The sequence below is a fragment of the Schistocerca piceifrons genome, chromosome X (genome assembly GCF_021461385.2).
Source record: "Schistocerca piceifrons isolate TAMUIC-IGC-003096 chromosome X, iqSchPice1.1, whole genome shotgun sequence".
NCBI lineage: Eukaryota > Metazoa > Arthropoda > Insecta > Orthoptera > Acrididae > Schistocerca > Schistocerca piceifrons.
This window is the reverse complement of record NC_060149.1, coordinates 780,105,972-780,125,200: the sequence shown is the minus strand read 5'-3', so window position 1 is coordinate 780,125,200 and position 19,229 is coordinate 780,105,972. Positions and strand designations below refer to the sequence as shown.

General features: G+C 40.5%; 1 protein-coding gene across 2 annotated transcripts in view; it reads left to right on the top strand.

The window, feature by feature from the left end:
• LOC124722814 (cyclic AMP-responsive element-binding protein 5) overlaps positions 1 to 19,229 on the top strand; it is a 157,157-nt gene that overhangs the window by 128,136 nt on the left and 9,792 nt on the right. Inside the window, exons 10-11 of one of the 2 annotated variants that reach the window (XM_047247942.1) lie at positions 2,713 to 2,903; positions 3,000 to 3,152. In XM_047247942.1, the coding sequence (XP_047103898.1) occupies positions 2,713 to 2,903; positions 3,000 to 3,091 (283 nt within the window). In that variant the 3' untranslated portion in view covers positions 3,092 to 3,152. Of the gene's footprint in view, positions 1 to 2,712; positions 2,904 to 2,999; positions 3,153 to 19,229 lie in introns of those variants that run through there. The other variant, XM_047247941.1, reaches the window with a different exon arrangement.

The following is a 19,229-nucleotide window of genomic DNA, read 5'->3' as shown; positions in this document are numbered from 1 at the left end:
CCACGTCCTCTATAATAGCATTGCTAAAGTCCACTCACTTCACTTTGTCAGTATCTCGAAGAGTTGGACCAGTTGTAATCGGTATGGTTTGAGGGCTAAACAACACTGTAACACACGCCACACTGTCATGCACGGTAATGCAAGTTCTTGGCTAGCACGACGTGTAGACTTGAGGGGGATCCGCTCAAATGCTCATCGGATTTGTTCCACTGTTTGTTCAGGAACACTTGCCGGCCAGGACTTTTGCCTTTACAGAGGCACCTTGTTTCTTCAGACTCTTTATACCACTGTCAAATGTTCTTTGGTGATGGTGGTTTAGAACGAATGTGAAACACCAGCTGAACTGTGATCACTGATTGAGTATGACTAAATTCAATAACACAATATGCCTTCTGTTGTGCGGATGCCATATTGCGCGAGACTGGCTGCATGCTCCAGGTCAGCACTCGTAGTGACACCTAGCGGATTTTTTCTGAAACTCTAGACCATGCTGATTACATCTAGCCCTGTTTCAGTTACCTAGTGACATTTGTCTCAATATTATTACAAGTTAAAATTGGGTCATTCTTTTTGGGACACCCTGTGTTGCTGTCATCAGCGAAGAGAATTTTTTCACTTTGAGTAACCCTACTGATAAAGTCATTGATGTATATCAGAAATAGTATCGGTACTGATATGCTACCTTGTGGAACCCATCTATTAATGTATTTTGCTTCTGATAAGTGTTTTACTAAATTTTTAGATCTGTTTGAAGTATGTGTTATCTGTGCTCTTTGTACCCTATCTACTAGGTATGATCGAAACCAATCATTAGCTACCCTCTTATTCCTAATGCTTCTAATTTATTTAATAGAATCTTGTAGTTGACTGTATCAAAGGCCTTAGAACGATCCAAAAATATGCTTGTAACTCACCCATCTTTGTCAAGAGCATCAGGTACAACTTTTGTGAATTCTACTATGGCTGACTCCATATTTTTGCCTCTTTGGGAACCAAACTGTGATTCGCTTGAAAGATTGTATTTATTCAGGTAATTCATTAATCTGCCTTTCATAATTGCTTCTATTATTTTTGAGAACGGTAAAAATGTAAATGTTGTGTGATTAGGGCGTCCCGTCAGGTAGACCGTTCGCCGGGTGCAGGTCTTTCGATTTGACGTCACTTTGGCAACTTGCGCAGTAACAGCAGGGAAATGGGCCAGTAATTTTCTATGTCTTCTGAATTTCCTTTCTTAAGCAAAGGTACAATTCTTGCCTGTTTTAACTGCCCTAGAAATGTCCCTGATGTGAAGGATTCATTTATTATCTTAGTTAAAGGGCCTTGTATAATCTCCATGCATTGTTTCAGTACACACATTGGTACTTCAGCTGAGCCTACTGGCTTTTTTATTTTTTGAACAGTTTTATTGGCTTCATTCTCTGTGATTAGAAGTAACATCATTGTATTTAGTGCAACATTATTTACAGCTGTTATATTTGTTTTGGGAAATGTTTCCTGTAACTTCCCTTCAATACTTGAAAAATGCTCGTTTACATAGTTTGCTAAGTGTTGTGGATCATTTATTACCTTATTCCCCTCCCTTATCAGTATGTTATGCTGCATTTGTTTGCCTCACCCCATTTCCTTTTTATAACATCCCAGACTGCTTTGCTTTTATTCTCTGCATTATATATTACTTTGTCATTAAATGACTTTTTTGCAGCAATCAACACCTTGCTATAGATCATTTTGTATCTATGATAGAAATTTAAGAATTCTGGATCATTGCGACTCTTTTTCATGGAAATGAGGTATTTAAGTGTTTGGGAGGACTTCTTAATACCTGCTGTTATCCATCTGTTTTTGTGAGATGTTGATACAGACATGCATACTTTTGGAAATGCCTTTTCAACATTCAATTTAAATAACGTGGAGAATTTTGTACATTAATGCATGACAATTAGCTTTTGAGGGCTACAGTGGATTTAACGTGGGTACATTGGGAGAGTTGTGCTCATTTCTATTACGTTTGCTAATTCCTCTGCTGGGAAGATTACTATTATTTCCCAGGGATGCTAAGTGTATTAGAGATGAAAATCCCTTGAAAGATGCATTAATAGCCTCTTACACACACTATTTTCAAATACTTGTTAGAATACTGACTGCATGGTTTTGCAGTGTAATTCCCTGCAGTTTTCTATCAAATCTGGCATTTCAAGCATCATCATTTAGCCAGACAACACTATTTTAATGTCCAAAAGATGTCTGCTATTATTTTCCACACACTTGATACCATATGAAACTTGTGTTTGTTCACAATTTTGTACATTTCTGTTTGACACAATACATTTTCGACCGTATTTTTGTGATATACGCAAAGCTCATCAGCTGTGTGCACCGCCTTGTCCGTAACACAAAAACTCATTTGCCAGAATCCTGTATCAGCAACTTTTTCACCTTCGTGTCATTTATTTGTGGATGTAGAAGAGTAACATGCCAGTTGTAGTTAGCTCTATTTATTTATTTATTTATTTGAAAAACTGTCGGATGGATGACAAATATCTTTCCTTAAACTTGTATAAAAATTCACCATTGAACAATGATATGACTTGTTGTTTCCTTGCCTTCATTTCAGACTTGTAAGATTTGCTCTAAATTTCATGTAAACTTCATTTAATTTAATAATTTTGCTGATATGGAAAGTAGCAATAACAATAAAAACATTTGTTTCAGGGCAGCTGCTATGCGTTGTAGAGAAAAAAGAAAATCGTGGATAAAAGACCTGGAGAAAAGGGCAGATATTTTGCAAACTTCTAATGACCAACTACAAGCAGAGGTCAAAAGTCTTAGAGCAGAATTGGCTACCCTCAAGGCATTGCTTTTGCAACATAAGAACTGTTCAGTTTCAGTTGCCATGATGCAGAGTAAGTGCTTTGTAAATATTGTGAATAAATGTTGAACATTTAAAATCATATTTGTTTGTTAAAAATTACTGTTTTTAAATTGCTGAAAAATTTCAGAAAGTGTAGGTCCATTGAAACCACCTCAAACATTTGTAAAAGAAGCTCAAGATGTGTGTATGAAAATAGTATCAATACAGGTGAATCATTAGTTAACTGCATTTGATTAGAACTATTGACAATAAAATGACAAGTGTTGTGTTTAAGAAAATATGTTTTCTTAACAGAGTGCTGTTAAATTGTACTTTGAGAATTACACTATTTATAATACAAATTTAAAAATAACTGTGCATAAGTCAAAATATTGTTTGTTGAAAAGTAGATATTAAATCGTTTGTTAGAGATGACATTCCCTTTGTAAAAATAGTGGACAATCTATAAAAAATTACTGAGTGTAAGATGACCATGTATATAAGATGACACCCCCCCCCCTTAAAAAAAAAGAGAGAGAGAGAGAGAGAGAGAGAGAGAGAGAGAGAGAGAGAGAGGCTCCTCGGAAACATTTTATTTTTAAGTTATTCTGACCGATCAAAATTACCATCTGTTTTATTGATATAAAGTATCTTCCTAAAAAGTTAACACTATACCTGTTCTAAATTATGCCATTTATTGATTGTCTACATTCTGATAGTAAAAGGAGAAATAACATAAGGAAAAAGAAATGATTTCCCTCAATTTTTTTCACTTCTGTAGTATCAATATTTTATTTTCAATCATCATCTTCCTCGCTGGTATCACTACCCCCATTTTTAAGCCTACTGGCATTGTCTCATGCGAGGCATTCCATGGCGCACAGATGTAGTCTACATATAGGTTAAGAAAAATACCCATTTTTATTTAAATACATTGACCCTTTTTGAAAAATGGCAATGTGAAATTATCAGAAATCACTATAGCAAGTCTCCTAATTAAGCTAAAATGATGGGAGGGTTGTCATTTGACAACATTTTCCATGAGCTTTCATATGATGTACCTATGCCCTAGACAAGTATGATCCAAGTAACATCTTAAGGGATGGGAAAGACTCTCCATGGTTTAATAGCCATGTTAGAAAACTGCTATACAGGGTGTTACAAAAAGGTACGGCCAAACTTTCAGGAAACATTCCCCACACACAAATAAATAAAAGATGTTATGTGGACATGTGTCTGGAAACGCTTAATTTCCATGTTAGAGCTCATTTTAGTTTCGTCAGTATGTACTGTACTTCCTCGATTCACCGCCAGTTGGCCCAATTGAAGGAAGGTAATGTTGACTTCGGTGCTTGTGTTGACATGCGACTCATTGCTCTACAGTACTAGCATCAAGCACATCAGTACGTAGCATCAACAGGTTAGTGTTCATCACGAACGTGGTTTTGCAGTCAGTGCAATGTTTACAAATGCGGAGTTGGCAGATGCCCATTTGATGTATGGATTAGCACGGGGCAATAGCCGTGGCGCGGTACGTTTGTATCGAGACAGATTTCCAGAACGAAGGTGTCCCTACAGGAAGATGTTCGAAGCAATTGATCGGCGTCTTAGGGAGCACGGAACATTCCAGCCTATGACTCGCGACTGGGAAAACCTAGAACGCCGAGGAAACCTGCAATGGATGAGGCAATTCTTCGTGCAGTTGACGATAACCCTAATGTCAGCGTCAGAGAAGTTGCTGCGGTACAAGGTAACATTGACCACATCACTGTATGGAGAGTGCTACGGGAGAACCAGTTGTTTCCGTACCATGTACAGCGTGTGCAGGCACTATCAGCAGCTGATTGGCCTCCACGGGTACACTTCTGCGAATGGTTCATTCGACAATGTGTGAATCTTCATTTCAGTGCAAATGTTCTCTTTATGGATGAGGCGTCATTCCAACTTGATCAAATTTTAAATATTCACAATCAACATGTGTGGGCTGACGAGAATCCGCACGCAATTGTGCAATAACGTCATCAACACAGATTTTCTGTGAACGTTTGGGCAGGCATTGTTGGTGATGTCTTGTGTGGGCCCCATGTTCTTCCACCTATGTTCAATGGAGCACGTTATCACAATTTCATATGGGATACTCTACCTGTGCTGCTAGAACATGTGCCTTTACAAGTAGGACACAACATGTGGTTCATGCACGATGGAGCTCCTGCGCATTTCAGTCGAAGTGTTCGTACGCTTCTCAACAACAGATTCGGTGACCGATGGATTGGTAGAGGCGGACCAATTCCGTGGCCTCCACTCTCTCCTGACCTCAACCCTCTTGACTTTCATTTATGGGGGCATTTGAAAGCTTTTGTCTACGCAACCCCGGTACCAAATGTAGAGACTCTTCATGCTCCTATTGTGGACAGCTGTGATACAATACGCCATTCTCCAGGGCTGCATCAGCCTATCAGGGATTCCATGCGACGGAGGGAGGATGCATATATCCTCGCTAACGGAGGACATTTTGAACATTTCCTGTAACAAAGTGTTTGAAGTCACGCTGGTACGTTCTGTTGCTGTGTGTTTCCATTCCATGATTAATGTGATTTGAAGAGAAGTAATAAAATGAGCTCTTAGCATGGAAAGTAAGCGTTTCCGGACACATGTCCACATAACATATTTTCTTTCTTTGTGTGTGAGGAATGTTTCCTGAAAGTTTGGCCGTACCTTTTTGTAACACCCTGTATAAACAAAGAGAACTCCATCTAAGATTCAAGAGAAGTAAAAATGTAGTCGACAAACAGACGCTGAACAAAGCAAAAATGAGTGTAAGGAGGGCAATGAGAGAAGCATTCAATGACATTAAAAGTAAAACTTTGTCAACCGATCTGAGTAAAAACCCTAAGAGATTTTGGTCATATGTGAAATTGGTAACTGGGTCAAAATCATGTATTCATTCACTAAGTGACCATACATTTACAAAAAAGGAAGATAAGAGAGAGAGGGGCAAAATACTGAATTTGGTCTTCAAAAATTGTTTCACTGCGGAAGGTCGTAACGCAGTCCCTCATTTCAGCCTTCATATGAATGTCGAAATGGCAGATATTGAGATAACTGATTGCAGAATAAAAAACAGCTACAGTTGCTTAGTTTTGGAAAGACGTGAGGATCAGATTAGATAAGTATAAGATTCCACAATGATTATGTGAAAGAACTTGCTCCCCTTCTAGCAGTAATTTATCACAGATCGCTTTAGCAACAAAGGGTACCTAGCAACTGGAAGAAAGCACAGGTCATTCCCATTTTTAAGAAAGGCTGTAGGACAGATGCACACAATTATAGACCTATATCATTGACATCACTGTGTTGTAGAATTGTGGAATGTGTTTTATGCTCAAGAATTGTGACATTCTTGGAGAAGGAAAATCTCTATAAAAATCAACATTGAGTCCACAAACAAAGATCCTGCGCAACTCCGCTCGCTCTGTTCCTCCATGAGATCCACATCCCCCTAGACTATGGCGTGTTCCTTGACTTCAGGAAGGCATTTGACACTGTCCTGCACTTCCGTTTAGTAAAAAAAAATTGAGCTTATTGGGTATCGGAGCTGATTGGTGATCGGTTTCTGGCCTGCCTTGCAGACAGAACTCAACACATTGCTCTTAACAGAACAAAATCGACAGATGTAAAGGTAATTTCTGGAGTACCCCAAGGAAGTGTGATAGGACCATTACTGTTTACAATGTATGTAAATGATCAAATAGGAGGAGTGGGATGCCCTCTAAGGCTATTCAGAGGTGATGCGGTTGTCTATGACAAAGTAGCAACACCAGAAGATAGTAACGATTTGCAGGATTACCACCAGAGAATTGATTATTGGTGCAGTCTCTAGCAGTTGACCTTGAACGTCAATAAAAGTAACGTGTTGTGCATACATAGTAAAAAAAATAGCTATACTATTGATGACGAACTGCTGGAAACAGTATCTGCTGTAAAATATCTAGGAGTAACTATCTGAAGTGGAATGGCCATATAAAACAAATAGTGGGAAAAGCAGATGCCAGACTCAGATTGATAGGAAGAAGCTTAAGGAAATGTAACTCATCCACGAAAAAAGTGGCTTATAAGGCGCTCGTTTGACTGATTCTTGAGTATTGCTGATCCATCTGGGATCCCTACCAGATAGGACTGATTTGGGGGGGGGATATCCAAGGAGGAGCCGTGTGGTTTGTCACAGGATCATGTAGTTGGCATGAGAGTGTTATGGAGATGCTCAACAAACTCCACTGGCAGATGTTAAAAGTGAGACAGTGTGCATCATGGAGAGATTTACTATTGAAATTTCAAGAGAGCACTTTCCGGGAAGAGTTGGTCGACTTATTACTTCCCCCACATTCATCTTGCATGATAACTGTGAGGAAAAATTTGAGAAATTAGAGCCAATACAGAGGCTTATCAACAATCATTCTTCCCATGCACTGTTTGCGAGTGGAACAGGGTTGAAGGCTCGGTTAGTGATACAAAAAGTACGCTCTGCCACACACCATTAAGTGGCTTGTGGAGTATGATATAGATACATTACAGTATGGATGTGAGATGAAAATTCATTTTCAAATTTAAATGAAAATATAAATTTGTAATTTATCAAAAGTGCATCTTCAAAAGTTTTCGAAAAATAGCTTAAGATACTTTACATTATTGTTAACTACTTCCCTAAATATGAAAGTGGGACTGTCATGGGTTCACGCTTTACATAAAAGTTTAAAAAATACAAAATTTATAGATTTAAGCAAAACTGTACATCACTTTATTCTCAATATATCCATTTGCATATTCAAATTTACTGTTAGTACGGATATTTGAAGTGACACTTCCAAAACCTCTTACAAACAGTATGTGTTCTAAGAATTTACTTCTTTTTAACCACTTCATTTGTTTTTGCAGTATCATCCCCAGAATCTTGTATATTCTTCCTCCTGGTGTTACTGGGTTTACTTTGCGAAGAACATCATTTACAGATACCCATAGGATATCAGATATTGTAGGATACACATAAGACAGTGATGGGCCACTTGCTTGAAGGAAAGTACCTTTAACTTCATCAAGACTTTTGTGTTTTGTTAAAACATAAGCTAGCCATCATTTCTTGTCATAAATGGCAGTATTGTTTCCATGAATATCTTTGTCAGTTTATCCAGAGATTTTTTGACTGTTTCAGCAGTAAATTCTGTTGTATCTGAAGAAGTATTTTGCAGTATTTTCGATGTACTTGATGCTATCAGTATAGAACCATGTAACCTCTGTGTCCCTTTGATGGTAACAGATTGACTAAAGCACTCTATAGACGTCTTTCAGTTTCAATGTGCTCTTCTTGTGTTGAAAATTCAAGATGTACAAATGGAATGTTTTTAACTGTCCAATCAGAAAGTAGTTGTGTAGTAAGACTTTGGTATCATACGATGCCTGCAGACTTGCTTTTGCTGCTTATCTCTTAATAGTGCCACCGACATGGTTGCAAGGTCCTTTCCCATGAGCAGAGGCAAGAAAAGTAAATGCTTTTCTGATTCCATGCTAAAATCATCTTTCTGGAAATATACACCAATTAGCCAGAACATTAGGACCACCTTCCTAACAGTTGGTATGTCAGCCTTTGGCGAGGACAACAGCAGCAACATCCTGTGGCATGGAAGCAATAAGGTCTTGGTATTTCACTGGAGGGAGTTGGCACCACATCTGCACACACAAGTCATCCAATTCCTGTAAATTCCGGGGAGGGGGCAATGAGCTCTGACGCCACGTTCAATCACGTCCCAGATGTGTCGATTGGGTTCAGATCTGGCAAGTTGGGGGGGGGGGGGGCTGTAAATCAACTGGAACTCAACACTGTGTTCCTTGAACCACTCCACCATACTTCTGGCCTTTTCACTTGGCACATTATCTTATTGAAAAATGCCACTACTGTCAGGAAACATGTTCGTCATTAAGGGGTATACGTGGTCTGCGACCAGCATACAATACTCCTTGTGCCTTGTACAAGCTCCACTGGACCCACAGATGTCCTTGTGAATGTTCCCCAGAGCATAATGGAGTCACCGCCAGCTTGCCTCGTCCCACAGCACAGGTGTCAAGAGTTGTTCCCCTGGACGACGATTGATTCGCGCTCTACCAGTAGCATGATGAAGAAGGTACTTCAGTACTTCAGTTGTAGTTGCTCATGTGGTGTTAACATTGGCACATGCATGGGTTGTTGGCTGTGGAGGCCCGTCATTAGGAGTGTTCAGACACATTTGTACTCTGCCCAGCATTAAAGTCTGAAGTTAGATCTTCCACAGTTCGCTGCCAGTCTGCCCAGCCTACTGTCTGACATATGTAATGAGGGGTGACTACCCAATCCCACATCTGGACATGATTTCACTTTGGTTTCACCATGTGTTGAACACACTCACCACAGAACTCCTCAAAACACCTGACAAGCCATACAGTTTCCAAAATGCTCGTGGTGAGCCTCTGGGTCATCTCAGTCTGCTCTCGGTCAAACGCAAATAGATCGCACGTCTTCCCCATTCTACACATGGACAGAAATGCTCACTGATACTACATGCACTGTGTGTGGGTCTGACTAGCAGTCATTCCTTGTGAGGTAATTCTGCTATCACCTGGACGGGTTTATGTCGATAGTAGGTCAGTGGTCATAAAGTTCTGGCTGATCGGTGTAAGTTTACAAAAAATTTTTTATCCTTTGTACGGTGCTGCACTGCCATCCAAAAGTATATCAGTTTGAAATTTGTTTTTTAGAAATGGAATTAGCTTTTTTTTAAAAACAGTAGACTGCCCTGGTCTTGTGTTCTTTAGAAAGAAAACCTGCGTCTGGCCATCCTGATTTAGGTTTTCCATGATTTCCCTAAATCACTTCAGGTAAAGGCTGGGATGGTCCGTTTGAAAGGGCACAGCCAACTTCCTTCCTCGTCCTTCCGTAATTCGATAGGACCGATGACGCTGTTTAGTCCCCTCCCCCATATCAACCAAGCACCAACCCATAACACAGGGAATTGATGCTGGAGTGCACAGAACTTTTGCCAAACAGTGTTTGTAAGAGGGTATCTCTTCATTGCTTAACATACCAAGCTTGGCAACTTTTGTCAAGAATAGTTGGAATAAGTAATTGGATTTTTTCATCCCAATTTGTACGTTTTACATATACTCCAAACTTTTGATAATTATTTCTATCATATTACAATTGCATTTAAAAAAAAACTTTAATGTTTGACAATCACACACACACACACACACACACACACACACACATGACCACTGTCCCTGGCAGCGAGAGACTGTGTGTGTGTGTGTGTGTGTGTGTGTGTGTGTGTGTGTGTGTGTGTGTGGTCTGATTCCAGTGAAGGCCTGTTTCGCTGAAAACTTACTTGTTTGATAGTCTTTTCGTTGTGCCTATCTGCGAATCAGCATCTCTGCTGTATGGTAATTAGTAATCCATCCTTTTCATAATATTGTCATTATTTCATCCTGGATTTTTCATTGTTGAGTCTTATATTTTTAGTAGTTCTAATAAAATAATCACTCATCATAGTCACTAGTTACATTTTAAACATTTTACAGATAAGTTTGTGAAAAAGTGAAAAGTTATGTGCGGATATTTATGTATATTTCCATTTTAATGTATGTATATATATTTTTAAAAGAATCTAATTATTTAAGGAAAATATGTGTTTTTTAAATTTTATAAAGGTGTGAACCCATGACAGTCCCACTTTCATACTTAAGGAACTAGGTAATAATAATGTGAAGGGCTCTGTTTATTTTTTTGAAAATTTTTTAAGATGCACTTTCTGATAAATTAAAAATTTATATCTTCATTTAAATTTGAAAAGCAATTTTTTTGTCAAACTCATCCTTGCCGCAGTGGCTACACCGGTTCCCATGAGATCACCAAAGTTAAGCACAGTCGGGCGTGGTCGGCACTTGGATGGGTGACCATCAGGGCGCCATGCACTGTTGCCATTTTTCGGGGTGCACTCAGCCTCGTAATGCCGATTGCGGAGCTACTCGACCTAATAGTAGCGGCTTCGGTCAAGAATACCATCATAATGACCGGGAGAGCGGTGTGCTGACCCCATGCCCCTTCTATCCGCATCCTCCACTGAGGATGACACGGCGGTCGGATGGTACGGGTAGGCCACCCGTGGCCTGACGACAGAGTGTCAAACTCATATTGTGTTATATAGCGTAGAAAAGCTCATGGAAAATGTTGAAAAATTTCCTTCTATTAAGCAAACAGCCTGTCTGGTATCCTGTTCCAAACAACATTCAACTACTGGATATAATTTCGTTTGTCAACCATCCCTTTTCTTGCCATCTAAAGATAAGTCCTGCTGGCAGTTTTCCTTTTGGTATCATATTCCTACAAAGAACAACCACATATGGGGGGGGGGGGGATTTCTTCCATCTGCAAGTGCACCCAGTATGACTGTTATTCTGGTCTTTTCATTGCCATAAGTCATTATAGGAACACTTTGAAGCCCTTCACATTAACAGTAACATTTGATGGCATATAAAAATAAACAGGCATCAGATGAGCATTGTCCTTATGAACTAACAAACAGTCTTGCTGTTTCCTAAGATTGATTACATAATACTGACATGCAAGTAGTTTTACATCATATGCCCAGGGAAGTTGCTGAGCTAGTTTAGTTCTACATCGTACCGTAAGCTCCACACTCTTCATCATCCTCACACACCAGCCAGTACTTGCTTTGAATTCTGCGATGCATGCGGTTGGAAAATTTCTTTTTACCTCCAGTGCCTTCAATAATTTATTGAGTAATTGGGTAGCCATCATTGCGTTTCACTTGCACATACTGAACAACCTGCTGCTCCAGTTCACAGAACCTTCCCTGGAAGTTTGTAATGTAGAAGTAGTGTACTTAAAGTTATTCTTCAACTGACACCACCTACGAACATTCCCTTCTTTGACACCAAAGTTTCTTCCTGCTGCATTATTGTCTGTGGCCTCTGCTTCATGAGTCACCACTAATTTACAATCAGTGTCGTATTGTCTGCGAGAATCAGTTGGCAACTCCGAACTCGTACATCTTTGTTTCTCAGTTGAGTCATGGCTGTAATTTGCATCCATTCTTTATTGCTGCAGTTTAGAATTCTTATAGCTCTGACGAGGTAGGCATGCTGAATACAGTTTGTTGTCATATTCAGGCCGGGGGTACTACTTTGCTAACTTTACATAATCAGTTACACAACATAAATATAGTAACCTTAGCAACAGCAGCATCCGCAAATGTAAGGTGACGTATTATGTTTTGTGAGATGAATATGTAAAAAAAAAAAAAAAAAAAAAAAACCTTATAAGTGAGTAAATGCAGTAAAGGAAATGAAAATTACAGAATTCTCTGAATTCTCTGTCAGGCTAGAGATTACTTTGAATAGTGTAATGCTTTTCAAAGAGTGGCTCATTTGAAGGTGATTCAGGGTATGACCAGTTTTCTAGGTTTGTTAGGCAGCTCGGCTATGGTTTACAGATGATTTTCTATTTTTATCTATATAAGTGTTGACGTGACCTTCAAATTCTGCCTTGCATGTTCCAGTCACATTTCAGAAGCAGGTAATATTTCAGATAAAGAACATAAAAGTAAAGCCTGCAAAATAATCCTCTCTTTTTTGTGTCAAAGTTTTCAAGCTCATGATTTATGCATGTTTCATTTGTGGTGTACTTCATAAACAGGCCTAGCTTGTTATTGGTGAATTCTAGACTTACTCTCTTCATTATTTATACGGCCATTTCAATCACCAGTACTGTCTTCATCCTAGTGCATGGAGATTAGTCTCACCTTAAATCAGTCATTGCATTACCCAATCCTAGTCATTGCCTCAACCTCCAGTTGTAAATTTATACTGTTTTGCTTTTGAATGATTGCACTCCAAAGCAAAACATGGCAGGAATAACTTATTATCTCTCAAAATTTTCCTTGGCTTTACTAATAACTGCTACAGATTTTGAGTCTGAGACACACAGCTTTTAGTTTGCAAAGAACCAACAACAAACATTTGCAACTATGTAAATACTATATGTAGAGTGAAAACAACACATTTACAAAGCACTCATATGTTTCTTCTCTACCAAATTTGTGAGTACAGGCCGGCAGGTTTTGCCAACACTAGTACCAGTACATGTAACAACACCTACAGCTGTGGACTTTTAGGGAAACTTTGAGCCTCCTTTGAATTTAGTAAGACATGGTCCTGTTGGTAATGGTATATCCTTGTCGTGCTCTTGTCTGTGAGGACCTACAGCGTAGTGAGGAATCTGAACCATGCTGAAACTTGAGATGTCCATATGAAATTTTTTCAGTCCATTGTATCTTTCAGGTGTGACAGAGAGAAGTCATTGACCCAGTTGCCTTCAAATTGAGTGCTGATATTGTGATTAACAGCTCTTGGTTTAAAAATTAAAACAAATCTTGTGCTCATTACTGAGTATTTGAAAATGGTAGGGTGATGGTGGTGGAGGAAGAAGAAGGCTCTCTCTACATTGTGATGCTCAAATTTCCATTGCAACTGGCTTACTATTGTTAGCTCTAATTTACTTATGATGTGCATTTGAAAATTGTAGAGAATTGTAGTTTCAATTGTAGTACTGTAGCTGTATCTTGCTGAAATGTAGAATGAGAGATAGGAAATGAGTGTGGCTAAAAGCCCAAGGGTATTTTGAATTTTGTATCCTGTCCATCTCCAGCAGTCTGCATTAACTGCTCTGGGAGCCACCCAATATGGACTACCCTGTTTTTGCAGAGGAATGCAAAATTCAATAAATCAAAGTGACCAATCAGATCCCCTATGCAGAAGCCAAAAAGGAAACCTCCTGTCTTTGCCACCTTTATGCTTCCTGGTGCAGAAACCTCTTCCTAAGGTCGACGCTTTGTCACATACGACATTCAGTGTACCATTATCCACCACCAGGACCTGTACTTGCACCTGCATGTGCCAAAGCAAAGTTAGACATAGCGATCCAATGCCCACTTTCTTCAAAGAAAGGTGGCTCTCATTGCCCCCCTTTCCCCCTCATCCTTGCTGGGAAAGAGAGCAGGGAAAGGATCTCAGCATTTGGGTCGAAAGCTGACCAGGGAGTCATCAGGCATCATTCTGGCACATTTGATTGACGATGAAGGCAGCATGGATTTTGATACCTCATCACCAGACACAGTCAGTACCTCCACCCAGCCTCACTCTAGAAGTGCCTCACCATCCCGGCGCAAAGACAGGAGTAAATCAAGACCATGCTGATGAAATGACTTCCATAATCCAATGGAATATATATGGCTACAGGACTCATCTGAAGTAATTGAGATTCCATGTACAGGACATACCCTTTCACCTCTGTCTTCAAGAGACTCATTTTAAAGAGACTGACACACCTGTACTTGGAGGCTATCACCTTTACAGAAAAGATGACCTTACAGGTGACAGGGCAAAAGGTGGAGTTGCAGTATTTGTCAAGGGCACTTTTCACTCCTCACCTATTCCCTTAACAAAAACACTACAAGTGGTTGCTGTTCGGGTAGTGGTCCATGTTGACATTATGGTGTGTTCTGTGTACCTACCACCCCATGAACCTCTTCACAGTGGGGTCTCCACTCATCTATTTGATGAACTACCCCGTCCCTTTCTCCTTTTGGGGGACTTCAGTGTACACATTGCACTGTGGGCTTCTGACACCACTTGCTCCAAGGGTCAGGTACTTTAGGATCTGCTACGCACAACAGATCTCATACTGCTGAACATGGGTCAAACTACACACCTTAGCACTGCTAAAGTCTACAGCCATAGACCTCTCCTTATGCTCGCCTGCCCTTGCAGACACTGCTCAGTGGGCAGTGGACAATGACCTTCATGGTAGCGAACATTTCCTTATCTGGACCCATCTGCTTGACGGTGCAGATCTCGAAAGGAAGCCACCAAGATGGTTGTTCAAAATGGCTAACTGGATGCTTTACAGGCAGTTAGCTGTTTTTGATCAATGTGTCAGTGTCCAGGACTGAGTGAATCACGTTACAGCTGTAATTCACCATGTCACTGATGCATCCATCCCAAAGTCAGCAGAAGTGCCTAGGAGGCGACCTATCCCTTCATGGAACGATGAGTGTCATTTTGCAGTCAGGCACAGGAGGGCAGCTATGCGCATATTCGATTGATGACCTACAGATGAGAGTCTTGCGAACTTTTGAATGGCACATGCAAAGGCAAGAAGAATAATTTGGATGAGTGAGCAGAGGTCTTGGCAAGAGTTCGTGAACTCCATCTATAAACTCCATCCACAAGTAAAGTATGGGAAGCCCTCAAGGCACAACTCTTGAGCGCCAAATAGCAGCTGTACCAATACAGGGGTGTCTCGTGACATCGCCGAGGGACGTAGCTCAGACAATGACTGAATAATATAAACCCATTAAAGCCGATTCTAGCCAGGTTCCCTCCTTCCGTCGCTATTGGGAAACATGGGAGAAGGCTGATTTTGTTTTCCATTCCACCAACATGGAGGAATACAATCAGGATTTCTCTTTGTGGGAGCTGGATTCTGCATTGTCAGTAGCTTGTGATATGACCCCTGAAAATGACGTGATAACCTACAGCATGTTGAAACAGTTGGATCAGTGATTGGCAACTTTCCCAACTCATGAAAAGTATCTATTTTAATCCTAATTTTAAAACCAGGGAAGGATTGGATGGATACTGGTAGTTGTCATAGTATTAGCCTGAAAAGCTGCGTAGGAAACACACTGGAGCATGTGGTCAATCAGCATCTAGTGTGGGTTCTTGAAACCAGGTCCCTACTCAGTCGTTCCAAGTGTGGATTCAGGAGGTACCGCTTCATGCTTGATAACCTGACCGTGCTCGAAGCAGCAATTCAACAAGCTTTCGTTCGTATGCAACACCTCATTGGTGTTTTCTTCTATTTGAAAAAGGCCTACAATACTACTTGTGGGTGTAATATGTTGTCACAGCTCCATCAATGGGAATTCTGCAAACGGTCCTTTCTCTCGGACAGATATTTTAGATACAAAGTTGGGAATGTCTTGCCTGACCATTGTAAGCAGGAGAATGGTGTTCCTCAAGGGAGTGTTTTAAGTGTCACGGTTTTTGCAATCACACTGAACTGTACTACATCCACAGTGCGACGTCTGTACTATGTTCCTTGTTTGTGGACGACTATTCCATCTTCTGTGCATCCTCCAGCCTCGTAATGACTACTTGCAATTGCAACTGACGATCAGATGGTTGGAAGAATGGCCTTGAACCACAAGTTTTAAATTCTCTTTGCAGAAAACAGTTTGTGTTGATTTTAATCGTTCCTGCTGTCTGTTTAATTTACTCATTTTAAAACTGGGGGACACAGTTCTCACTTTTAAGGAAAAGGTGAAGTATCTGGATCTTACTTTTGATGAGAAGTTAACATGGTTGTCACACCTTAAGGAACTGAAACTGTGATGTCTTGAGGCCTTAAACATCCTTAAATGTGTCAGTCATAGGTCTTGGGGAGATGGCAGGACATGTGTGCTCCAACTTTATAAGGCCTTTGTGGGACCTGGCTTGAGTACGGATGACAGATTTATGGATCAGCAAGGCTTTCATACCTTAAAATGCTGGATGCATTTCACCACGAGGTTATTAGGCTGTCAACAGGGGCCTATTACACAAGCTCTGTTGTTAGCTTTTTTTACGGAGGCTGGTGAGCCTATGCTGTCTATTCGACATTGTCTTCTCATAATACACCAAGCACATAGGGCATTGTCCATTCCTACATCACCATCTTTCAGGTACGTTGTTCAGTTGCCATTGGAACAGCTGTTCGATCATCGGCCACAAGCAACATGGCCATTTGGGATCCGTGCAAGGGAGAGCCTTGAGTTATTACAGGTGGGGGCATTAAGGTCCAAAGCCATGGGTGAGTAGGGCATCCCCCTGGCTACTACCAAAGCCCAGATTGCTTTTAGAACTGACTGCTTACAGGAAGCATTGGACCCCAGACTATGTTTTTAAAATTAAATTTAATGAGATTTTACATGGCCACCCAGGTTTTATTACTGTCTACACAGATGGTTCTAAGCAGGGAGATTTTTTCAGTTGTTCTGTTGTGTTCCTTGACATTATCCTCAGGATAGGACTCCCAGAGCTGTTTTCAGTTTATTATGCTGAACTGTTTGCTATCCTGAGGGCAGTGGAGCAGATGAGACAGTGTTGTGACAATGTGTGAATATTGTCTACAAAATATGTTATGAATAGAGTTTGTAGTAAAGAAGTAATAAATTAAAAGGTCATACCTGATGTGTTAGTTTTACTGCATGAACAGAAAAAATGTAGTTAGCAATAAATTGTTTCCTCCCATGTGGGGAGTGTCAGTGAGAGAGAGTCTTATAAAGATTTTTATACCTCCACTCGCACCCCACCCCGCCGCACCCCACCTTGTGTGTGACACAATATTGCCTTGGACAATCTTTACGATTATATAATTGTATGACGTATAGTTTAGGAGATATGACAGTATAAAAATTGAGCTGCGTGAATATGAAACTGCAGGGCAAAATTCCCTACAGGTGCAGGTGAAGTACGTTAAAAATATGTGGCATGTGTATAAAAGGGCAAAGCCATGGGTAAAAAGCTGCTTGTACACCCCAGGATTGATTTCTCCATATGTTTGTTGAATGTTACAGATAACTATAAGGTAGAATTTAATCATCAACTGTATATCCTCTCCCTTTGTATAAAACAGTCTCTCAATGCTCGGGTAGTTTTTCTATGTATTGCGTGTAAAAATCTACTGGTTTGGAATAAAAGAAATCATTAAGCTAACTTTCAAGAACATTGTTGGCTGGAAAGGAATTTTCTTGATTATTATTCGGTAGAGAGTGAAAAGATGAGGAACTGAGGATGTAAGATCAGATGGAATAGGTGGAGTAAGGGATGACCACCCGACTGAACTCCTGGAAATCAGCAAAGCCCAGGTGGCTATTGTTGCGCAGGTGCAGCACACAAGGGATCTCAGTACAGTGGAACTTTGATTTTACGTTCTCCGATTTTATGTTTTTTGCGATTTTACACCATAAATTCTTAGCCCCTGTGAAAAACCCGTAAGATCAATGCTAAAAATTCCCCGATTTTCGATTTCTTCCAAGTAAGGTGTACCTCGATTCTATGTTCTTATGTAACATCTTGCTTGACTTTGTCCCATTTTCTTCCTATTAACATTTGATGTGATTGAACGAATTATAAGTGGCTCAAAAGACAGATGGTTTGCACAGTGAGTGGCAGTGGAATTAAGGGAATATTTTAGGCTGCCGTGGAGAGGGGAGATGTGTGAGAGGAAATGCTGACATAATGCATGATTGGTGTTGCCAACACAACTTGCAGCATTTAGCTTCACCGCACAATTGTGATACAACTACCGCTAGGTTGCAGTGGTAATAGAAAAACAAGACAGTCAATTCAAAATGTTCTGGGCTGATCCAATACGTGACAAAGGGGCCCAGCTACCACCTTTTCTTGTGGCCATTTATAACTCATTCGCACCTTTTTGCATGTATTTCTGATGTACTATATTCAGCAACAATATCAGTCATCAACCTTTTAAGTTTGAACGCTGAGTCTTGAAGAATACACTCGAGCATAATCAAGGAAACATAGCCCATTTCTGGCTAATGAACTCTTATTGGCTGGTGACTTGTTAAGTCACCCAATAGCCAGCGCAGTCACCACACAGCACTAAAACACGTAAAATGAACTCGCCTACTGGATGTGTGGAGAGGGGGGAGTGGCCCTTCAGTGACAGAGATGTCACATGGAAATAGAGCAAGGGTTTTCGGTAGCACATTTTAAATTCTTTCATGTTCAGATCCTCCCCCCATGAACCTTGGACCTTGCCGTTGGTGGGGAGGCTTGCGTGCCTCAACTATACAGGTAGCAACCACAACGGAGGGGTATCTGTTGAGAGGCCAGACAAACGTGTGGTTCCTGAAGAGGGGCAGCAGCCTTTTCAGTAGTTGCAAGGGCAACAGTCTGGATGATTGACTGATCTGGCCTCATAACAATAACCAAAACGGCCTTGCTGTGCTGGTACTGCGAACGGCTGAAAGCAAGGGGAAACTACGGCCGTAATTTTTCCCGAGGGCATGCAGCTTTACTGTATGGTTAAAAGATGATGGCGCCCTCTTGGGTAAAATATTCCAGAGGTAAAATAGTCCCCCATTCGGATCTCTGGGTGGGGACTACTCAAGAGGATGTCGCTATCAGGAGAAAGAAAACTGGTGTTCTATGGATCGGAGCGTGGAATGTCAGATCACTTAATCAGGCAGGTAGGTTAGAAAATTTAAAA